This window comes from Pseudovirgaria hyperparasitica, assembly GCF_010093815.1.
Source record: "Pseudovirgaria hyperparasitica strain CBS 121739 unplaced genomic scaffold EJ05scaffold_31, whole genome shotgun sequence".
Classification (NCBI taxonomy): domain Eukaryota; kingdom Fungi; phylum Ascomycota; class Dothideomycetes; order Acrospermales; family Acrospermaceae; genus Pseudovirgaria; species Pseudovirgaria hyperparasitica.
Genome location: NW_022985579.1, coordinates 44,855 through 68,264, shown reverse-complemented (window position 1 = coordinate 68,264; position 23,410 = coordinate 44,855). Strand labels below are relative to the sequence as shown.

The window sequence follows — 23,410 nt, the reverse complement described above, 5'->3', positions numbered from 1 at the left end:
CTTTTCTCACATCTGAATTTCACCCCATGATTGTCCTCAATTTTTGTGTTGACAATGGTTTCGTTGAAGATGGCGCATTGAGGCCACAAGATGCCAGCGACGCGAAGTGAACTTGCGGCCGGAAGTCAAAACAGCGCTGACAGCACTTGCCCTTGGACACCTGCACCCCCCCGCAAGGGCCCGCATCCCTGCACTTTGTGTCCGAATCGAAGACGATGGACACCGGCAGCGAAGAATCACAGCTGAACAGACGCGCCCGTTCTTCAACAAACCCTCCCACTTCACGCTCTCATCGCACGCGCCCATCCATCGATGCTACACGTCTTGCTCGCCAGCAGCAGACTTGCACAAAGCCAGACCTTTCACGTTTGCCCTCCGACTCCAGCGCTTCTGACCGCTGTTCCAACTCGCGCGATTCGCAACAACAACAAACAGTGACCTCACCGCGTGCGACCGCCAGCTTCACAAGAGCGCGTGGCCTCAGCATCTCCTCTCCTTTTCAAACTGCTTCTCCGACCTCGTGTACACTATCTGCCAACGAATACTTCTCTCCGCAACCATCCTCTTCCGCTAGTGAAGCTCGTTCGCCAGCTTTTCGAAGACCGCCAGCTTCCCACAGCAGCCATGGTTTAGAGACCTCGCGTGGCCCGCCCATTGCCCTGATATCTAGGGGATCCTACTCTGCTGATATCGCGCGACATATCGAAGGCAAAGGTCAAGGCCGCTCAGACTTTGGGCTCGCCCAGGCGCAGCTCCTGCAGCTAGGACTCATAAGTCCGGGTGGAACTGTGAGGAAGAACAAAGTAGAAGGAAGAGCCTCTGCAGTCAGCAGTCGAAGCAGCTCGCTTGATAGACGAGATTCTTCTGTGGAGGATCAAAACAGGAAGCAGAAGATGGAAAAAGACGACCCTGTCAGTAGCCCCTTGGACGGCTCGGAACAAGAGGTTTCGCGTGACACTCACGAAAGCCGAAGATGTGAGACTGAGACTGGGAATGACACCAACCGGAGCTCGACTGGCGAGGATCTCTTCTTGAACATCGCGGAAGACACTCCGCAGGCGGCAGAGGACGAAAAAGTGACCAGACGCAGAGTGAGTAGTGCACTCGATGATCGAACACTAATTCCAACTCGCTGGACAATTGCTTACTGGTTGTAGTCACGCATAGCCCGAGCGTCTCAAAGGCAATCCCTGCCCACGAACACTTACTCCAGCTCCACAGTACGGCCTAGCTCGAAAGGTAATGTTACAGTGCGAGCACCTTCACAGACTCATCAACGTCGCGCCTCTCAGATAGCTCCACCAAGTATTAACACTCGCTTACCAGTGAGAGATCAATCACCAATGTCAGTCAGCTCAACTGAGCACAGGGTCCGCGGTATACCTCAACCTTCCCCTAGTCCGTTCTCTGCACGACCCCGCGAACAAGAGGTACAAGGTTTGCCGCATTACAGTAAGAGACGTCTATCCAACACCGAATCGAGTTTTACCCCACCGAACCGACTTCAGACTTACAGACGGTCGAATCTGCAATATACATCTTCGCACCACGACAATGCCGTACAGGATGAGGCAGTGGTTCACAGAGCGAATTCCCGCACATTCAGCCAGGCAGAAGGCACTGAATCTGTCGATTCTGGCCCCGCCCCATCCACTGTCTGGGATGAACTTGATGAGATGAAGCTTAGAATCAAAGAGTTAGAGGCCAACAGACACCCACAATCAGCTCCTGGACCTGCGATGTCGAGTGTGTCTAATGATAGACCGAGAACAGCGACAACGACAGTCACAACCATATCTTCCTCGCCCAAGCATCGACGGAAGGCAAACTCTCCTTCAGAACAGGCCAATGACCTCGCCTCCACGTTGAATGACGCTTTGGCTCGGTGTAGGGACTACCTATCCCCGGTTGTGTATCGCTCCCTTGAAACAACTGCTACCGAAGCACTAGAGCTAGCAGCAATTACCGGAAGCTCTGGTCCTCAAGGTGCAGCTTTTCCACTCGCGCACATGCTGAATGGACCTGGCTCATCTGATCGACAAACTCGGCGCAAGGCATACAACGTTTGTCAAGCCCTCACAGAGCTCTGCGTAAACCTTTGTGAAGGAACAGTTGCCCCGGCAAGCCCTTTCAGGCAGCTCAACGGAGAATCTCGACGTAGTAGCATGCAATTCATCGCCGAGCCCACCCACACACCTACCTTTGTCCACGCTCGTAGCGGTTCAGTCGAACCTGAGGCCGTTGCTCGCAGCCCAAGCCGCGCTCTTTCACGTGTCGAAGCTCGTCGAACATTCGGCCCACTAGATCGTTCTTCTCGTCAGGTTAGCGAAGAACCAGGAACCCCATCCCTCTCGCGCTTCGGTCGTGGAGGCTCCATCCTCTCCTCTCGTCACAATTCTATTGGCCCTTATGATGATGATGAGGAAGACAAGACCATTCGCGTCCCGAGCCGTGCAATGACCGAATACGCACATCTTAGGCCACAACCTTCTACCGCGCCACGTAGCCACCGCCACTCGCGAGAATACACAAGCCAGGAGCCTCTCCCCCAACCCCACTTCCAGTCCAGCCCGTTAACACATACCCCGCCTGTCCGCCGCGGATTCGGCACGGAAACGTCCAGTCAGCAGTCTTACCTATCGAATGCGACCTCCGTCCTTCGCGATAATGGTGCCAGCAGGTACTATGACCGTAGGTCTAACGTACCCTCGGCTACTCTGTATGAACCTGAGGAGCGCTCAGTGTACAAGGCTGATCACGGCCGCCGTTTGACGCAGCCTAGCGGAGGACGCTACGAGACGAACACTCAAAAGGTTGAATCGCCTCTAAACAGAGCCGGCAGTTTGAATTCACGTCGCATGGCTGCGAGCCAGAGGAGGTTTGGAACTCGAGATTCGAGCAGTGTGAACAGCAGCGTGGATTGAAGTATTGATAAAAAGCTTGGAATGCAATTGACATGAAAATACAGCGTGCCTTGGATGATACGAACAAGATGACAGCGGACGGACGAGCCAAAAGACTATCAAGTAATGCCGAGCGATGAACATTGGTCCCTGTTCCCCCTTTATATTTGTATGTGCGCTTGGATCCCACGATTGATGGGTCACACATCCGTTCCCAATGCAACACGGGCATCTACATGGATGGTTTGCATCTTAACGAAATGATAGACAGCACCTGCACGACTCTCTTCCATTTTTATGGGACAAGGGGAATGAATATATGTGGTCTCGACCGAAGCACAAATGGTGATACGATACGTAGGCCCGCATATAGGCTTTCCCTCTTCTGAGACTATCGCTCCTGTGGAGCATACTAGAGTCCCTGGAGGCGCTTTGCTTCTTGTATATACACTTGAGGAAAACGGCAGTTGGTTATTAGTTGTATGTAGAAACGAGGAATGTATGACATTCTCGAATTCGAAGCTTCACTTCATTATGTCGACTGCGTCTACTCATTTAGCTAATCCCCTGCGCCAAGTATTCCCGGAACTTCTGCCCTAGCAGCTTCGTCACTGCCTCTGCATTTGGCGCTTCGGGGAAGTCGTCTCGCACCTTGATAGACTCCCGGATTTTCTGCTTCTCTGCCTTCTTATCTGCTCCCTCTGGACCACGCTTTGACGAGTTCCTCACGTCCTTGTCTTTCCCCCGACGCACAGGACCGTTCGGTTGCACAGGCGTTATAAGGGTATTGTCTAGTAGGGACTGCCACTTTGCGAGATACATGCCCGGGCCGGACTGAGGTTCGTCCGAGCGGTCTATGAGCGCTGTCATGCGGTCGTGCGATAATCGATGAAGATTCCCGAGATATTCGGCGTGTGCGTCGGTAATGGTTCTCACGGTATTCTGCTCCTCTTCAGTAAGTTGAGCTGTGAACTGCTGCAGGATACCAGTGATTGCACCTGCGCTACTGGCGTCTTGATTGCTCCGAGGCGTTTCATCAGTGGCAAGCTTGAGTTCGGGTTCCCTGAACTGCTTGACGGCATTGTGTGACCATTCGCGAAACCATTCAGTAATCTCTGTTCCATTCTTAGCAATTTGGTAGAGGAAGCGGTGGAGGGCTGATTGATGCTTTTTGCATAGGTCGACGTAGTCTTGTACGCTAGGTGGTCGGTCGCTATGTTCGCCATTTGTTTTGGATTTCGAGAGCTTTATTAGATCATTAAGGAAGCATTCCAGGTCCCATAGGCCGCTGCTGAGATCGACTGCGTTGTGAAGTGCTCGTATCACAGGATCGTACGCCGCGACTGCATCGCGGATCGGCTGTGTAAGAATATCAGGGCTGTGACGGCATAATATAGCGATCAGCTCTTCTCGATCTCGGACCTCCAGAAGTTTCTGTAGATACTCTAATGCCAAGGAGTGCTGGAGCTCGGTAGGCACTTGTGGTAAGTTCGCCTCATCGAAGATGACCATGGCAATACTTTTAGCCTCGGTGAGACTTCTGTCTTGTAATCTTTCATGATCTCGCCTTTCCATCCTCAAATATACTCTAAGCGCATCGATTTGATCTTTTGTGAGCCCATCCTTTGTCTTTTCAATGTTCAACATTTGCTTCTGAAAGTCGTTGATGTCCCATTTGAGGACTTGGGATATGATCTGCTGAACAAGGTTCATCCCATCATCGGGATTATTACTCAGACCTATCCAGTTGGTGACACTTGTGACGGAAAGCTTCGCAAGTACCACTCTGACCATCGCATTGATCATGGAGGCAGCATTGCCAACCTTCAAAGTCTGTCGAATGAGTGTATATGGGATGAGTCGATGTGCGTTCTCCATAATCTTAAGGAGATACAGGCCATCGGGAGAGGAGATCAGGATATGATGTACGAAGGAGGCAAAGCTAGGAAGCAAATCAGCATTAGGCAAGAGAGAAAGCACATGCTACGTACTTTACCAACATAAACTCATGAGCAGCTTGAACGATGGATGAGTGATCCTCTAGCTTGTCAGTCAAAGCACATCTGGCAAAGACCTCATCGACCATGTCAGCATACACAAGCCGTTGTGTAAAGTCTTCCCATCCGGCCAAGACGTCTTCAGCCTTTGAAATGTCGTACTGATGATCAGCGTCTCGTAGGTTCTTACGCGCAAAGCCTCCAATGACACCTCTGGCCGGATATTCTAAGACCGCTGATATGGCTGTCGCGACAGTCTTCCTTGCTCCTAGGGTGCCTCTTTCATAACTCTCAGAAAGTTCTGCGCCACCAAGCTTCTCTAGCAATGTCGAGCACTGTTCTTGCCAAAACTTGGGTGCAACATTTCTTAGGCCTGGGAGATTGGTCGCAAAACGTGTAAAAAGGATCTGTAACAGCGGTGACTTTGCAGGCACGTTGCTAGCCTTGATGAACGGTTTGCCGTATTGGTGAATTGCGTCTGGGGACTTGAAGTTCTCAATTTCAGCATAGGTTTCATGGTGCGTAAGAATATCGAAGAGGGCGTGCGCCTGGGCAGGCGTCAGGTCTGTAGTGGACATTTTGTGTCTGCATTGTGAGAAGGAAGAGAGCGTAGTAGCTCCACAAGGTGTGAGATAGATGAGTCCAAGGAAGATGTGTATTCTTTCATGACGTTGGGACGTCACCAACGCGTGGGATGAGCCCCGGCGCTAGTCAATTATGGTTAGCTCGAGTTCCTTGGACAACACCACACCAAACCGGGTACACTTGGCAGTTGACATTGACATCCGAAAGCTACAAAGATCTATTTGCGATCCCTAAAGTGGAATTCCGAGCATGATCAAGTTTCAGCAGTCCTTCGTCCTATTTTCCTAGTCCATGAATCCTTTTCAGAACATTTTGTGATCCCTTGGGCTTCGCAGTCGCAGCTGCACCTTAGAACGTTCGCTTCAAACTGTAGATCTGACATGCTTTACCAAGGATCGGTATTGTGTCTTGTTTTGATTTGATCCACTGGTGTCTTAGAAGCACTGGTATCCTAGAAGCCAAAAGAAGTTTCTGGGGAGCCACAACCCAGCCCCAGTCCTAATCCCTTTCCTTTGCTGCCGTCCCTATCATTCCTCAATCGGTCCCCTACATCTTTTACCCTTCTCTCAAGCTCAGGCATGCTCCTAACATACTCCCACACATCCCCATCGAGCTTCAGCTTCCCTTCCTCTGTTCGGTAGGCTACATTCTGTACCATATGGCTCACGATCTTCTCGTCGCCACCTGGTACTTTTGGATCGATGCCATTCATGAAGATCCAGACCGCCTCGATGTCGTCCTTGGAAAATGTCTCTTTGGACAGAAAGTCCATGATGGTCGCTTGGAATTTCTTCTCGCAGAATGGCATCTGTAGCACTCGGATCGCATGGTAGCAAATGATTGTGTTGCGCGGTGAAGTAGGGGGTTGCATCGGTTCATCATCGATGATAGAAGCACTAGACACCATATAATCGACGAGGTACTCTAGAGCTGCCGCCTGAATGTATGGTATCGTGACTGCAGGTATGTCCTCCTCTGCAGAGATGTCGGCGAACGACGATGGCTGGCTGTTATATGTAGTGTAGGCTTCGGCAATCCGAGCGCGAACAAACGGCGAATAAGAAGAAATGAGGGACGACGGTATGTGGATTGTGATGTCGGTATAAGCGATTCGAACAAGTACGAGTGGAGACTCAAGCAACTCTTGACGAGCGTTGATGTCAAGATCACGAAGGACTGAGAGCGAATTGGCGTTTGTCGTGGTCGAAATGAAGCTCGATTGCATAGACGGTGGGCTGCTATCTGTCTGGAAGGAGACTTCGGAGCGCATGGCAGGAGATTTAAGCCATGAAGACGAATCGCAATTCGAATATGGTGACATGAGGCTTAACTGTAACACTTCAACAGATGTGAGCGTGGAAACTTCTTTTTGATGCTTATATCAGTTTGACCTAAGGTAGCAGTGCATATTTGCTTTGGATGCTGAAGTGGGCTGACTCGGTGAAGTTTGTGTGCTTTACGGATGACACATGCAAGCTAGAATCAAAAAGGAATGTCTTTGTTTACTGTCTACTAGGGTATGCGGAAATGTGAAACAGTCAGCAAGCTAGACTCGCATGAGCATAGCGCTCTTTCGCGCTGCAGTGAATGATTCAGCTATGAGTGTGTGTCAAACTGTTCATCCTACCTATGTGAATTCATGTTTGTCATAAAGCACGAGCAGACAGCGTACATGTCCACAGGTGTTTTAGGCCGATGGTCCCACTAGTACTTGAACACACTTTACAGTAAGTACACAAGTGGTGTTAAGGAGATGTTGCAATGTGCCCAAAGGCCATTGTCGTCAGAACGTCATGAGCTCTCATACATTGTTATTATCATTCTATCAAACTTTCCATTATCAATTCTACCGGTCCTCTGTGTAACAAAAGTGTCCCTGGCTCAGATTCTTTCATCCTGCTAATGTTTGGCAGCAGTAAGTACATAATAGCCAAGTAGCTTTCGGGTTTATCGAGGAGTCGATGGTGGGGTTGAGCGCTCGAAATCTCACTCAGTCCATCTCCAAGAGAACCTCCTCGACGATCACTGCTCGTCCAGTCTCATGTTATTCAATAGATTCTACTATATCACCTTGCAAATCGAGAATCGCTCAAGAACAATTGAAAGTAACAAGGCCAACAGGTTCGTGGTACAGTCTTATCCAGGTACTGTAGTGGCAATTCCCATAGGCCACAAACTGATTGCCGTGGCATCCTCCGAAATAGCCGTGGGCATACTTACGAACGTCTTCATGAAGCAATTTTCTGCGAACCTCTTTCGCGGATCTCTGTCAGCAGTCTCATTACTTATACGACCATCCTCCATCTTGCGACCCATGCTGCTCCTTGACACGTGGAGTTAGGTATGTAATACTCGAGATTCGCACACCTGAGGGGTAAGTATCAGTTTGCTACGAGCTAGCTTGAGCAATAACTCACGCTTCAAGATACATCTCGAAAGTCTCTGCTAATAGCCCCATAGCATCAGAGTTCGGCGAGTCCTTATTGTAGAATGCGTTGAAGTATGCACCACCGATCGCGCTGTATCGGAAGTCTGCAGTAGATGGTATTGATACACCTGTCTTCGCAGCTGCCTGCCAGAAGATATCACTAGTTGGCGAGAGTGAAAGGATCGAGGACATAACACCAGTCGGAGTGGTGGTGATTGGGTTATCAGTAGGAGTAGGCTCAAACTTGGGACATGAGCTTTTTGCATTGCGCACTGTAAGGCTGCCACCTAGCCCTGCTGCGACTCCAGCTATGAGGATAGTGACCATGAGAGCGATAGGCCACCGGAGTCTTGAGTTACGCTGCTTTGGATGTATAGGAGGTTGGACAACGTTATGGGAGGAGTGATCGTACGGCTGGTTATTTGCAAGCTCCAGCCCAGGCTGGTCTTTGATGAGACCATCGTGCTCGGGTTTGACTTCCAGACCCGGGCCTGGCTGGACTTCTAGTCCTGATGCGAATTCTGCTTCTCCTGCTGTGACAGTTGGCGGTCAAATTACCCATCAGGCGAAAAGCATGTACTCACATTCATCTCCTCAGTCTTAGCAATCGAATTTTTGCAATCGACGGATCGCTGATGAAGACTACGAGGATGTATGGTTGTAACTTCTGTCCAGTAAGCCCACCCCTTCAGAAGTCTCCAGGTCCGGAGTACACGGCTTCTTAGGTCGAACCTATCTCATCAGGTCTGGAGCTGTTGTCAGCTCTGAGGAACTAGGACTCACCCAGTGGTAATACATGTCATTCATTGATATTTCCCCATGCGATCAAGGATATGTATTCAAATACAACATGATACATTCACCATACCAAATTCATTGTACATGAAATTCCGCTATGCAACCCATAAATGCCACATGAGTCTCAGTTGTTCTATCACGGGCACTCAGAGAGTTTGGCCAAACAAAGCCGAAAGGATATGAAAGATCGCGACGAAGCACGCTTGTACACTAATGTGCCTGTCTGAGAAGGAACGTCATGGCCTGCTTATTGTTGCCATGGCAATGGCAATCCTGCGTGAACTTACGCTGAGCTACATTTGGATCTCACCTAAAGCTCTTATACTAGCACTCATTCGATATTACTATGTTGAGCAAATCACAACCTTCACAAAACAAACTCTAGCGAAGCTTGTTCTCCGACTGTCTTTCCCATCGAGCACCTGCACATCATTTTGTCCATTCATGCACTTATGATGTCCTCAGGCAGTATTCGAATTGATACACCTGCTAGTTTGCGTAAGCTTCAAAATAGAGTTAGAGTGGTTCCATCAAACGAACAATAGCATTGAGATATTGTCTTACATGTCTTCGAATGCCACACCACTGTTGCATATTTACTCACAACTATCTGTTCTGGGGCAATTTCAGGAGAGCTTCCCAGCGCTGCTCCTGACTACTCTACTAGTCATGTGTGATGACTGTAGAATGATATCGAAAGGATTTTACGAGCACGAGAGAATACCCAAGTCTAGAGCGACATCTCCATGCTTCCAAGTGCTTCGATAAGCATTTTTCCAAGCATAGGAAGGGAGTCTGTATCCAATAGCTCGAGCCCAGAAACTACCAGCTTAGGCTATACGTAGATGGGATTTGACATGCTTATCTTCAGCTGCCAGACAGAGATCTAAACATAACACTCGCATTATTGAACCTAATGTGCTAACTCCGTTAGGGTATAGATTGCAATTCTGGCTAAAGTATTGAGATGTTGAGACTAATGTGCAGCTGATGACTAGATACTTTACGATTTCAATTATGGACATAAAGCCGTGTTTAAAAGAAGGAGAAGACCTCCATTGAGAGAATACGACGGGATTTTTAGCCATGATAGCTCGAGAAAAATGGCATGGTGCAGCTACTGCGTCCACTGAATGACCTTGTAGCCAGGCTCAAAAGCTAGCTTTGTTGGATCGAATCGTTCGTGAGTGAAAGTGTCACCAACTTCATAATTAATTTCAATCCTCATTGAGGGCATGGAGGTGTCGCAATAGCAAGAGAACGAAGAGGTCTAGACTTATTCTAAAGCTAATGTCAATACCGTGCAAGACGTTGCAGCACATAAAGAATACGTGGTATGATCGACCACTTCAGATTTGTTGGTTACTTTCATATACACTAATCAACCATACTTTTCAATATCTGTAATTTTTTGGGAGCATCGTGCATTGAGTTGTTTATACACTATACTCAGTGCCACGAAATTGTGGTATTGGCATCCAACGGAATTTCCGCCGTAATGGTTAGTACGTTCCTGCCCGCGTCGAATGTATAACAACCAGATCCACCACTCGACTGGAGATTGTACTCGCCCTTCTTGCTGACAGTAACGACTGCCGGCGCGGACTCGACGCCCAGAACAGTGAACTTGGCGATCTTGTTGCCCTCTTCTTGATAACCGAATCCGCCGGTGATGTGCAATTCATTGCTGTTGTATGAGAATTTGAGGTACGTCCAACCATGCTCCTGCTCAATGGAGACACCGTCGTCCAGGTATAGCGAGCCAGATGCATTCCCGTCCGAGCCAGGGGCAATGACGACGTCGAAAGGCTTAGTACGTACTTCTGTGGTAGTCATGGCGCTTTCACTGCGGAAGGGGATGATGGAACCACCCTTGATGTGAAGTGGGATGTGATCGAAGGCTACATCGGTCAGATTGACCCACTCACCCTGGCCGTCAACCTTCTCATATGTGTAGAAATCATATAGAGTATCTTTGGGTATGTAGATCGAGACGCTGGTCGAGTTCTCTTCCGTGACTGGACTGACAAGAATGCTGGGGCCGTAGAAAAACTGTAAAGCGTTACCAAAGGTCTCAGAATCCGTTGGGTACTTGAAGAAAAGAGGGTTTAGAGAGGGTGTTCCGTCAAGAGTTTGCTCGTACAAGGCAGTGTAGAAGTAGTCCAACAAGCGGTAGCGGATATCAATGGCTTTCTTCGCGGCAGCAGTGACGGATGGCCAGATGTAGAATTCCTGTGGCAGGGCGCTGTCCTGGTTGTGGTTGCGGTAAAAAGGATTGAAAGCTCCCAACATTGCCCAACGAGCACAAAGCGTCTCAGTCGTGTTTTGACCAAAGCCACAGACATCAGAGCCTACCATGGGGACCTGGTATATGGCACTAAAGTCAAGCATACCCTGGATCTGGTTCCGATAATGATCCCATATTGAGAGATTATCTCCTAGCCACTTGCCCGTCTTACGACCGGCACCAGCAAAAGTGCTTCGCGTTATAACCAAGGGTCGCAGCTTAGGACGACGGTCGATCATAGCTCCTCGCGATGCTTCAGACATCATTGTTCCATACAGATTGTGAACATCAAGATCAGCCAGCCCATGATAATGGTGAAGGTCTGTCCGAATTGTTTGATTACTATTACCACCAATATCCTGGAAGGTGTTTGCATTATTGATACGATATGGAGGTGCGAGCAGATTGCGCCCTTCCACGCCAACTGGAGTAGTCAATTCTGCACTGAATGATTGACCTGGAATCTCGGACGCTTGGCGCTTGTTGTTTGGACCGGAGTTAGGACTTGCAGGAGGCGCAAGATTCGGATCGTTGTAAGGTAAGCTGTCTGGCGGATAGTCCTGAGCGCCGGGTTGGAATTCGGCCGGAAAACCGGGGATCTCGCGAGGCTGAGATCTCAGGAAAGGTCTCTGAGGCGGGAAACGGTTGTTCTCGCTATACCCAACTGGATCTAAGCAAGGGAATGGGCAGAAGTTGGCAGCTTCGTTCATGTCAATCCAGAGTCCGTCGATATCGATCCCATCTCCAGGGTCGAAGAACTGAGCAAATTCATTGCTCCAAAAGGCTTGCGTGTTTGGGTGGAACCAATCAGGGAATACAGTAGGACCAGGCCATACAACACCAGTGAAAATCGTACCATTGTCATACTTCATGAAGACATCTTGGTCGATGCCACGACTGAGGGTAGAATAGTTGCCAAAGTCATTGTAGGCCACAGCAGGATCTACCATGACAATGTAGTGCTGATCATGCTCGTGGAGGTAGTCAACAATGTCTCGAACACGAGCAATTTCGAAGCGGGTCGGATCAACAGTGAAGATCCAACGCTCGTACATATAGTCGATGTCTATCAAGGTTAGCAATGTTTTTTTCCTCCAGTGCAGTATTAGGACGCCAGTCTAGCGATACGTTCACCATTTTGCAGTTAATATTGAAGTATCGCTGAACTGATGATCGTCGCTGCATTCACTTTATGATGAAACGTACCAGTCCATTGTGTTTCCAGCGGGATACCTGCACTACTATAATTCGCGATAGTCTCTGCAACAGCATAAAAGTCACGGTAGCCGTAGCGACAGTTGTGAAAGCCAAGACTCCAATACGAGTTCATGGCTGGGAGACCTACGAGCTCTGCGTATTGCTTCGACACGTCCAATGGAGTGTCTCCAGCCAAGAAGTAGAGATCGATAACACCACCAAGGGTGTTATACTCAAGGTATTGACCCTCTGCTTGAGTATTGTTGATCTTGATATCCATGCCAGCGCTGGACAGCAGAAAGACACCATGAGATCCACTCTCACGATGATCAAAATAGATTGGGTGGTTCCCGTAAAGATTCGATCCTTCTGGAATGCCAAAGGCATCTCTCGACCACATAGTACGAGTGTAATTTGTGGTGTTAAGACGGAAACTGTCAGAATGCTCGCCAAGTCCGTACAAATTAGGGTCTTCTGGCAAAGCCGTTCTCAAACGTAGGTACTGATCTTCAAACACCAAAGGTGCTGCCGACGAGTCGAAAAGGGCCTCTCCCGTGGACTTTCTCTTCACAGTGAAAGTAAAAGGAGACTCTCCATAGCTGAACTCGAGATCTGACTCGTCCACAGTCGAGTTTTGAGAAACTGGTCGCGGCAATACAGATTCCGGAACACGATAAATTTCATGTGAAGCGTCCTCAATCAGGACATGTAGCCGTTTGTCTGCAATTGGTCAATACATTTCTACCTATAATGGCGTTGTCGCATGATATACCTGTCTCATACGTAACAGTAAGTAGCAAGGAATCAATATCAGTGCCGTACACATTGCAGGCGTCTCCAGAAAGAGAGAGCTCGGCAGTCAATGAATTGGGACTTGACAGGACATTTGAGGCAGTGTAACCTGGACAACTTTCCAACGACTGTCTGCGCTCTAACTTTGTAGCACCCGCATACGGAGCGGCAGCAACTGAAGCTGTGAGACACACAATCAGCAAAGCTAACTGAGCCATCTTAGGTCGAGCGATTGAGGAGAGCTGTGGAAGGTCTGCTGGGAGGACATGACGGGGAAGTATATACCCAGACAATTCCGGCGAGACGACCCACTTAGGAGTGAAGGTTACACTGGACTATTAGTTATATACATGGACATCAAAGCAGTCAATAGGTTGAAGCAAGCAGTTGCGGCGCCGATGCTTACTGCGAGGACTGTGCGGCATTCGATCACCAGCTGTTTTGCCTGGGGGCCCTAGCAGAAAACCGGAGAGGCGTCTTCTTGGCACTGCGGGGAAGCGCGGAGAGGTTCCAGCGAGAGTTGAACCGCAGGTAATAATGATACTGGTGTTGTAAGTGGGTTCCTCTAGCATCGCCAGATATTCTGTACGAGCGCATGACATCGATGGCGTTACTACCAAGCCTACCGCAAGTCGAAAGAAATGGTCAAGTCGCTAGTGTAGCTTGACCTGTCAGAACGTGAGCAACTTGGGTGCTGTAATAGTAGCGCTACCACGATTCATAGTACATTGAGATTGATACGGCCGCGGATGCTCGTCAGTCTTAGCATAATGTGCATAGTGTACGTCGCCACTTGATATATATATCAAATTTTCGCCTGATTGTAGTTGATTCTCCCGCTTCATGGTGTGTCTTGAAATAGTAACCCGTTTTTTGTCCCAGGCAAGACCGTTAGACATGAATGAGGGTAACGCAGTTGAGTGGCTCTCTATGCGTACACAGGATGGCTGTCTTCCGACAGAGTGTCGAACGTATGTCTATGCCAACCATGATACCTTTGGCTGTCTTTTCTCCTCGAAAGTATGTCCAGGGTGTCCCGGAGACGAAGCGTCCTCGCACGGCGTCTTTGGCTGTCAATCGAGTCAAGATAAGAGCCGAGTTGCCATGGACCATCCAGACAGACAGACATCCGCACCTTGGCGGCTAGCATTGCTGTGGCAATCTTCAGCGGGGACGATTGAGCAATGAGTGAACGGCTCTGCATGCAAGTTTGATGGAACTGGTAGCAAGTCAGCAAATAATTGTTGAATAATAAGATTTCGACGCATACCCTTGGCTGAAGGACCGATCGTTCCCGTGCACGGACTTCAGGCTAAGCTCTATGGGGTATGGTGTTTGTTGACACTCGCACTCGTCGATTTACCTAACTTTTGACAGCACAGCTGCTCCACCTCTTCTGACGGAAACGAACTGGCACTGAACTCGGTGATTCTCCAACTTGACCCTCATTACCTCATCGTGTCCGCAGTTTTCTTTTGTTCTTTCTCTTCCTCTGCCCGTTTGCCGTTCCGCTAGCAAGGCAAAACAGATTCAGACATCTACGCGAACCCTACTCTGCTCTACCCTTCATCGCCCTTGTTTTGTCAACAGCCCGACAGGATCCACCACGATGCCTAGGACTCGCCGCTCCGCTCGGCTTGGGAAGGTGCGCCAAATTCTTCTTACCATGCACCCGGGCAATGATTCTCCTCATGCTATCGACTGTCTAGAGTCTTATCGATTGCCATTAGCACTCATGTATCAAACGAACTAACATTCCCTGGGTAGGAACTCAAACCCCCTTCGCCTGCACCTGTTGTTGGCGAACGCATCGCTTCGACCAGTGATATGTCGCTTGCAAGCCTTCCTGAGACGGGCGAACGACAGAACACCCCAGATGTCGTCGTCCCCAAATCCCTTCAGACCTCCCTGGTAGCAACACCAAAGAAGTCCATGTTCTCCTTCGGCAATCTCACCGGTATCACTCAGCGTACACCCCGCAACAAAACACCTATCAAACCCAGCGAGAAAGAGATGCACCCGCAGCTTCACCACCAGACCACCACCAAGCCACTCGAAGAAGCTCGTTGGCTGGGCTTTCTCAGCAAGGGCGCGCATACAGAGCCGTCCAAGGGCGTGAATAAACTAATTTATACCCAAGCAACCCCTACAAAGATACCCACAACCGCTCAAAAAAGCGTGCTTAGTACCCCAGAGTTTAAGTTTCGTGTGACTCGGCCATCTTTCGAGCTGAGCCCCGAAGCTCGCCAGCTGATGGAAGAGACACGCGAAGAAGCTGCCATGATCAAGGCCCAAATGATGGCCGCCAAACATGCAGGTGCATCTATCGCTGATATCAACGGAGTTGGAGGTCGAAAGTACGCCCAGGCGAAAGGTAAAGCAGGTCGCTTCAGCGACGTGCACATGGAACAGTTCAAGAGGATGGACTCAATTGCCAACCATCCATCATCGTTTAGAGCAGACCCCAACCGCTTCAAGCAAGCAGAGGTGCGGAAGTCTCTTAAGCGCTCGCCATCGAAGGCCCAGCTTGATGACGAAGACGCTCCGCCAGCAGTGAGACCTTCACCCTCGATGTCAAGACTCCCGGCGCATGCCAGCTCAGGTGCTCGTCCGAGATCTACTGTCAAGCTAGTCTCTGAAACAGTTGAGGATATTCCTGCAGTCATCTTCTCTAACAAACGGAACAAACACAGCGCTGAGCAGGATGTTTCTTCCATGCGACCAGCTGATAAGTCTGCCACACCCAAAACTATGATTCCCAAGCTTCCAGCAAGCATCTCGAGACTTCCTTCAGTCTGCACTCCAACCAGATCGTCTCTTGCTCGGGCCCAGAGCGTAAGAGTTGCCAAGACGCCCCAGTCCAACATTCCCTCACTTCTTCGCACGCCATCAACTCGCACTCCACTGAGACGTAATATCAGCCCTTCGCGAGCCAAAAGTACAATCAGAGAAGGTGTTCAGCAGATCAGTGACTCTCTAAGGCAGAAAGGTGGTGTTCGCGGTATTTTGCGAAGCCCTCAGCGGCATTTCTCGAATGATCCGCTTAAGATAGCAGCAGGCACTCATGTTGCAACTCCGGATCGCGTCAAATACGGTTCCAATATAGACAAGTCACTTCCAGCTGTACCATTTACTGCACCAGTCAGCAAGACTAGACGTGTTGAGTTCACAGCGAGCACCGTAGCCAGGGCCGAACGTGATGCCCCGAAGACTCCAACGCCGGTCGCAAACACGGACGATGTCGAGCCACCGATCGAGTACCCTTCTCTCGAGATCGATTATCCTTCTCTTACCGCTTCTACCAGCTCTCCATCCCCTGCACCCTCTCGCCGCCGCAAGACTTTGAACGAGCTATCGATTCCTGGTAGTTTCACTTTCAGATCTGAGAGGCAAGTTTCTTTCGGTCCGGTGACTTCAGGCATCAAATCGATCCGTAAGACTCAAGGTAGCAATGTTTGTGAAGGTGTTCAGAATATTGGTAAGAAGCGCAAGCTTGATGATGTAGAGGAAAGCCTAGAGAGCGACAAAGAAAACAAGCCATCGGCCGAGAATGAAGACGACATTGAAGAGGGTCGCAATCGCAAAAGAGCTAGAAAGTCGGTCGACCAAACATCTACTGCTCCATCGAAGGTAAATACGCCCGCGAAAACCTCAGCCAGGCCATTGCGACGTACCGATACAAAGCGAACTAGCGGACTTACTTCGTCTCGCCTCAACTTTCTTGCAACGCCTAGAAAGCGCAAGACTTGATCAAGCAGTACTATTGAACGACTTTATTCATCATCTGTCCAGGTATCTACGAGACTGGGCGTGAATAACCGCGTCTGGTAGCTGAATCCGACATTTCCGATAGACGACCTGTCTCCTTTGTTTAACGCTCAACCCGCGGCTCTTGGCTAAGAAATGAGCACTTGTCGTGCATCAAATTTCCTTTACGGTATTGGGTTCACGTTAGTGATGTTTGAGGTGACACGAAACCTTTTCGCAAAGACTTTTGGTCTTATGTCTCTCCTATGTTTTTCTCATATGTTCCATACACTGATGCATGGTCGGTCCCGCTGGCGTTGTGCGCGAAAAGTGTAGGGGGCTTAGTAATCACAACCGCTAATACTTATGGCGGGATGCATCGTGGGCGCAATACGGTTGATGACCTGGATTGAGACGCAGTAGCGTTTGTTATGGCGATAGGATGATATGAATCAATGAAACTGGGACTTTATGGTCGTTATTTTCTGGTTAAACCGTGATCTTTAGCCACTTTGAAGCCCTAAATGTACTTTGGCAGAGAGAGTAGAGGTGGCTAAAGCGTTGCTTTCAGTACACTGTGCTTACCGATACGCAAGGCTCTGAGTCGGGCCTTTTACTTCGGTATGGGCACCTAAGCTTAAGTTTAACATCCACCGGTCGTGGGAAACCACGATTCGTACGGTCGTCGCACCACTTTTCTACTTGAGATTCCTTCTTCTCCTGCCGACAAATCGTTACGACAAGGTATCTTCACTCTGGCGTCTTCACATTTTCTCAACGTCATCTCTGACATCTTCGGCCGCCGGCTCAAGAATACTACTCCCTACCAGCCTGCAACATCCTTTAAAGACGAGTTGGTGGGGCGCAAGTGGGACTTGCTACTTCATTACACGGACAAGCAGTACATCGTGGATCGATTACGAGGTTTTTCCTCACGGTTAGTCGACGACGATTCGCTCGTCTACTCGACTGCTGGCTTTATCTTGTTCGTTGCAGCCGTCCTCCTCTTGTTTTTCGGCCGTCAACGTTCTCGTCTGCCAGCACTGCAATCTCCACCCTCCTTTACAACCTGTCCTGAGGCTAAGAAGCAGAAGAATAAGGAGATGTCATCCTGGAGCTCTCGGTTTGGCCAGATGGCTGGCAAATTCTCTCCGTTTGGGCGCAACGCAAATTCCGGTAATAACCAGGTCACCGACTCTGACTTCAGCTATATAACATCGGAAGATCTCGCTCGTCACGCTATATCGAACAATCAATCCCAACATGCCGCCTCCCCTGGTGCGAACGACGACACAATCATTTTACGAAATAAAAAGTTGAGCTATCCTATCCACTTCCCCAGCGGTAGCCTCTCTAGTGGCGAAATCACAATCGGAGTGCTCCGCATCGCCGCAGCCCAAAAGCTCGAGATCCGCGACGCAAGACGTATAAAACTCCTTTACAAAGGCAAGAACCTCAAAGATGACAAGGCGCTTGCTCGTGACGAAGGTCTACACTCGGATCACGCCTCTGAAGTACTCGTCACCGTCAGCGAAGCATCAGACAGCTATCTCGACACTCGTGACGCCACGGATGATCGCAGTGTCCTCAGTGCAAGCTCCGACGACGAATCCGCTGATGACAGTGCTACCCCCTCCAATACTGCAAGTAAGAAGAGGAAGACGCGCAGCAAGCGTAAGAAGCGTGGCGGCGCAAGTGGGCGCAAATCTCCGACCTCATCTTCGACTCAGGCATCCGCAAGATACACAAATAACACCCCCCGCCCTGCTGAGTATCTACCTATACCTTCAACTGCAAACCTGCGACCCTCCTCTGCGCCACCCATCTCCGCGCCACAGCCCTCGCTGTCAAATCCGCCAATGACTCAGCTAGATGCGCTAGAGAGCCATTTTCGAATTACATTACAACCACAATGTGAAGAGTTTCTGCGTAGCACACCGGGCGAAGGAGTGGAGATGGCGAAGTGGACGATGAAGCAGAAGGGCTTGGCGGAGACCATATTGGTGCAGGTTATGCTAAAGCTGGATGCGGTGGAAACCGACGGCAATCATGATGTGAGGATGAGGAGGAAAGAGCTCGTGCGCGAGGTACAAGGTTGGTTGGATCGGTTAGATCAGTACGCAGGAACTTCGAAATGAGATAATGCTAGGACGAGGAAGTGAGAAATATGGGAGTGAAGATGGGACCAATGGGGGAAGGAGACGATGGATGATCTTGCGATATATAGTGCATTACATGAGTTTGACTTTGGACATTGGGTTACATCCTGGGCATGCTTCTATGAACATACTGAGAAGTATCTTGAGAAGGTCAAGGCCGCTACAGCGCAGTATATAAACAGGGGACAATAGATCTGAAAGGCTTCTCCACCTCTACTCCTTCATCAGAACAATCCTACGAGCATTTCATCTTTGCCGTCGGAAATGCGGAGACAGGGTCTAACTAGATAAGGTAGGTTATGATTACAATACGTCATTCAGCCACCACCCTGTCTTAACCAATGTCATGAAACTATTCTGCCGAATGACCTTAGTCTATTAGTATAGTTTTTATGCGAGACTGAGTGACGGATTGAAGCATAGCGAAGCTCACTTGATCTGTTATTATGTAGATGTTGATATGCATCAGGTCTGGAGATTGGCAGGAATTTGAGACATGATTGAGAACGATTATGTACAAGACCCTCTTGCGAAATCGTTGGTGGCTCTTTACTCAAACCAAAAGATATAGAGTATTCTATCAAGTCCCAGAGCGAGACAAACGAACTTTCGTAGCGCTCATGTTTCATCATCAGTCGCTATTTACCTTGATTCCTCAGGCAGCAGCAAACTTCGCATATCAGCTTCCGTAGCCCGGGCCGATTGTGGTTTTCAAAACTAGCGGTATGTGGGGGCCAATCAAGCTCTGCCAACTTCGGCCGAATCGACTTGTTGGCATCTGGTGCTGGGTTATGGTGTTCACTCTCGCCCCACGACAACGGGTAACGGGAGATGAATTGGGCAACCGACCTGGGCTGTGGAGAGCGCTAAACTTTATTAAGATGAAATGGGTCTCCACGAGTCCTATTCCGACGGATCTCGGCGCCTCTCGCTCCCTTCCGACCCCACGACAAGACTTGTAATCATAATAACGGGAACTGTGACTAGACTGCGCCTTGAATCGTTCATTTAGGGGCCAGGCAATTCAGCCTATAATTGGCTTTCACGATGGAGGAACCAGCGACGTAAAAGTTCTATATATGGGACACACCTGCTTGTTCCCCTTCCTCGCACCTACGCGAGCATTCAAATAACATCGCGACCCGGGTAGTCGTCACACATGACTATAATGATGTCTTTCGTCACATTGTGCACCGCCGTGTGGGCATTCTCTGTCGCAAAAACAAGCCTTGGCTTTGAATTACAGTCATGTCGGACATCTCAAGTCAACGCTTTTCGGTCTGAAGACTGACATCTTATAGACAACCCTGATGCGGCGACAAATTGGTTCTACGCCATTAGCCAGGCTCACGCTATCACCTCGCAGATGACGACCGAGGAGTTGAATAATGTGACGTATGGTGTTGATAGCGCTTGTTCTGGCATGATCGGCAGTGCAAGCCGTGTTGGCTTCGAAGGACTATGCTATAATGACATTGGCAAGACAGATCTAGTCAACAGCTACCCAGAAGGCATCTCCGTTGCTGCGAGTTGGAATCTCGAACTGGCCTATGAGCGTGGTCAGCAGATGGGACTCGAGCATCGTAAGAAGGGTGTCAAAATACTATTGACGCCTGTCGTTGGTCCTGCGGGTCGAGTCGCTTTGGGAGGCAGAAACATGGAAGGCTTAGGTGCGGACCCGTTTCTAGCTGGGAAGCTTTCGGCTGCTTCCATCATTGGCATTCAGGAAAACGTCATTTCTTCAGTCAAGCATTTTGTTGGGAATGAACAGGAGACATATAGGAACCCATCTGGTGGAAATAATGTCTCTGTTTCGTCCGAGATCAACGATAAGGATATGCACGAGCTGTACCTCTGGGCATTTCAAGATTCTGTTGCCGCTGGTGTCGGATGTATCATGTGTTCATATCAAAGGGTGAATGGCACGTATGCTTGCGAGAATGAGAACCTCCTGAACGGCCTCTTGAAAGACGAATTGCAGTTTCCTGGGTTTGTGCTGAGCGATTGGGGTGCTCAGCATTCTGGTGTGCCGTCCGCGCTGTCTGGACTCGACGTGGCCATGCCCAATTCAGAGTATGTAAACTCGCGTTGTAGATTGAGATTCACTATTTGCGCACCAGCTGACTTTGATATCGCAGCAATTATTGGGCCAAAGGAGCACTCGCGACTGGCGTACAAAATGGATCCATTCCTTCAGGAAGACTACAAGACATGGCTACCCGCCAACTCGCTGCAACGTATTACGTTTTTGGAGACCAAGTATCATCACCGCCCAACGGCTACGGCCTCGTCAAGGATTATACAGTTGATCATGAACTCGTAGACGCCCGAGATCCATCGAAGAAACAAAGCCGTCTGCAGCAAGCAATCGAAAGCCACGTACTTGTCAAGAATACGAACTATGCTCTTCCACTCCGCTCACCTAAGATACTCTCTCTTTTTGGCTACGATGGCACCGTTCAACCCACAAGTAACCCAGGATCTGGTCTTCTTGGCCTTCTCTGGTCTCTCTATGCTCAAGGTGTGAATGCAACTGCTGACGACTTCATCTCGATTATCTCTGGCACGCCGATAGAAATCCCACAGATTGCTTCGAACGGTACCTACTTCTCAGCCACCGGATCCGGCTCCAGCATCGGGTCTTATATCTCTGACCCCTATTCTGCCATCTCCCAGCGTGCATACGAGGACAACATATATGTATTACACGACTTTCAATCCTTCACCCCCGATGTTAGTGCTGCAAGTTCTGCGTGCTTAGTATTCCTGAACGATTTCAGCACAGAATCATCAGATCGCGCTGGTCTGGCTGACCCTAGATCTGACTCGCTTGTCACGCACGTTGCGGATCGCTGTGCGAACACTATCGTGGTCATCCACAATCCCTTCATCCGCATCCTCGACAGTTTTTACGACCATCCCAACGTTACAGCAATCCTACTCGCGCATCTACCAGGCCAGGATTCCGGTCGCGCTCTTACGCAGGTTTTGTTTGGCGACCAAAGCCCCTCCGGCAAGCTTCCATACACAATCGCGAAAAATGCATCTGATTATGGCCCACTCTTGAATGCGAGTTACGTTCCCATGGGCAACCCTCAAGTCAACCTTTCAGACCCAAGCGGCTTCGACTATCGCTACTTCCAAGAGAAAAGCATAGAGCCACGCGTGCCATTCGGTTTCGGATTGTCATATACAACATTCTCGTACAGCTCCGCACATATCACAAGCAACGACTTCTCTTCTGCCCCCGCTTCGCCACCTAATCCAACAGACACCATACCAGGGGGGACAAAGAGCCTGTTTGACAGACTCGTTAGTGTGGCGGTCGAGGTTTCTAATACTGGGATTATCTACGCAGCCGAGGTAGCACAGTTGTACGTGCAGTTTCCAGGCGAAAGCATCCACGTGCTACGAGGGTTCCAGAAACAGGTCATCAACTCTGGCGAGACGAGAACATTCGCAATGGAGTTGACGAGGCGTGACTTGAGTCGATGGGATGTGGTGAGCCAGCAATGGGTGCTACCGAGCGGAACTACCAAGATCATGGTTGGGAGTAGCTCCGTGGACATCGTAAGCACAGTTGAGCTCGTAAGACAGTGAAGTTACATGCGTAGAACTGATGTACAGAGAATGGTCTGTTTAACATACAATTTGGACATAAGCCTTCGCTATCCATGTAATTTGGGGTTACTACTGTCTACTTGAAGCGCCATCCCCGTCCTCGCCGACTTGAGAGCATCATGTAGAAGCGCACGAAGCCTCTCCATCTACTCGTTGAACTCAGACGTGTTATTGTGATACACCACATTACTTTTATGTCTGCGGTCTTCCATGTCAAAAAACTCTATATGAAGGTTCTATCATCAAATAAAAGGTTCTATACTAATACATTTAAGAAACAAAGGTCAGACGAACGCTGTGACTGGTAATATGACCGGATAGCCCCTTCATTATGCTCCCTGGCGCTCTTTCAATCACAACAACGTTGCTCCGAATAGTGATGATACTAATACCATTAAAAGCGGAGTCTTGGGTTTTTTCATCTCCCTAAAGGCCATGAACTACTCTAAAAGCTACACCTTAACGCGATCGATGCGCTAGTGTTCAACATACTTTTTGAGGGCCAGGTATTCTTCGAGCATAACTCCTTATATCTCCAGTAGCCTTTCAAGGGGGGAGGCCCCAATGGTACCTCTATCAAGCTCCGTTGATCTTAACAAGTTTACATTTGGATAGATAGATCTTACGATAGGTTACCTTTGATCTCTTATTACAATCTGTTTCAGACCCAAACAATTCTTGGCATACCCTATTCGAGATTTCGACGAATTCTAACAGAAAAATTGACCAACGACTAATGTTTCGTTTGCGTCTCAGATGAGGATTTAGTTCTCTTCATTTATGTAATCAAGAAATGGCATCTGGTGGTTGACTAAATGCTTCGTCTATGTCGATTATAGAATGAATGTAGAGTGTAAGAAGAGCTTAATGTGCATTAGCAAAAACTACAAAGACCG

General features: G+C 49.2%; 7 protein-coding genes across 7 annotated transcripts; 3 read left to right on the top strand and 4 right to left on the bottom strand.

The window, feature by feature from the left end:
• Positions 1–77: 77 nt before the first annotated feature.
• On the top strand, positions 78–3,191 carry EJ05DRAFT_266204 (uncharacterized protein). The gene is made up of 4 exons (XM_033740310.1): positions 78–1,091; positions 1,158–1,239; positions 1,327–2,552; positions 2,874–3,191. The coding sequence occupies exons 1-4, from the start codon at positions 216–218 to the stop codon at positions 2,922–2,924; spliced, it is 2,235 nt and encodes a 744-aa protein (XP_033595212.1). The 5' UTR covers positions 78–215; the 3' UTR covers positions 2,925–3,191.
• Positions 3,087–5,542, bottom strand: EJ05DRAFT_481001 (uncharacterized protein). Its single transcript, XM_033744977.1, has 2 exons — positions 4,895–5,542; positions 3,087–4,845 (listed from the first exon to the last, which is right to left on the bottom strand). Exons 1-2 carry the CDS (start codon positions 5,476–5,478, stop codon positions 3,459–3,461), a joined length of 1,971 nt encoding a protein of 656 aa, XP_033595211.1. The 5' UTR covers positions 5,479–5,542; the 3' UTR covers positions 3,087–3,458.
• Positions 5,543–5,725: 183 nt separating this feature from the next.
• Positions 5,726–6,935, bottom strand: EJ05DRAFT_481000 (uncharacterized protein). The gene has a single exon (XM_033744976.1). The coding sequence runs from the start codon at positions 6,804–6,806 to the stop codon at positions 5,937–5,939; it is 870 nt and encodes a 289-aa protein (XP_033595210.1). The 5' UTR covers positions 6,807–6,935; the 3' UTR covers positions 5,726–5,936.
• Positions 6,936–7,704: 769 nt separating this feature from the next.
• EJ05DRAFT_266170 (uncharacterized protein) lies at positions 7,705–8,399 on the bottom strand. Its single transcript, XM_033740309.1, has 2 exons — positions 7,903–8,399; positions 7,705–7,852 (listed from the first exon to the last, which is right to left on the bottom strand). Exons 1-2 carry the CDS (start codon positions 8,238–8,240, stop codon positions 7,771–7,773), a joined length of 420 nt encoding a protein of 139 aa, XP_033595209.1. The 5' UTR covers positions 8,241–8,399; the 3' UTR covers positions 7,705–7,770.
• Positions 8,400–10,139: 1,740 nt separating this feature from the next.
• On the bottom strand, positions 10,140–13,378 carry EJ05DRAFT_266135 (putative alpha-glucosidase). Its single transcript, XM_033740308.1, has 3 exons — positions 12,968–13,378; positions 12,205–12,915; positions 10,140–12,064 (listed from the first exon to the last, which is right to left on the bottom strand). The coding sequence occupies exons 1-3, from the start codon at positions 13,203–13,205 to the stop codon at positions 10,161–10,163; spliced, it is 2,853 nt and encodes a 950-aa protein (XP_033595208.1). The 5' UTR covers positions 13,206–13,378; the 3' UTR covers positions 10,140–10,160.
• Positions 13,379–14,367: 989 nt separating this feature from the next.
• On the top strand, positions 14,368–19,106 carry EJ05DRAFT_515418 (uncharacterized protein). Its single transcript, XM_033748601.1, has 3 exons — positions 14,368–14,632; positions 14,755–16,617; positions 17,442–19,106. The coding sequence occupies exons 1-3, from the start codon at positions 14,597–14,599 to the stop codon at positions 18,870–18,872; spliced, it is 3,330 nt and encodes a 1,109-aa protein (XP_033595207.1). The 5' UTR covers positions 14,368–14,596; the 3' UTR covers positions 18,873–19,106.
• A 692-nt stretch (positions 19,107–19,798) lies between these two features.
• On the top strand, positions 19,799–22,797 carry EJ05DRAFT_471102 (uncharacterized protein). Its single transcript, XM_033742956.1, has 2 exons — positions 19,799–20,966; positions 21,032–22,797. Exons 1-2 carry the CDS (start codon positions 20,260–20,262, stop codon positions 22,491–22,493), a joined length of 2,169 nt encoding a protein of 722 aa, XP_033595206.1. The 5' UTR covers positions 19,799–20,259; the 3' UTR covers positions 22,494–22,797.
• The last annotated feature ends 613 nt before the right edge of the window (positions 22,798–23,410 follow it).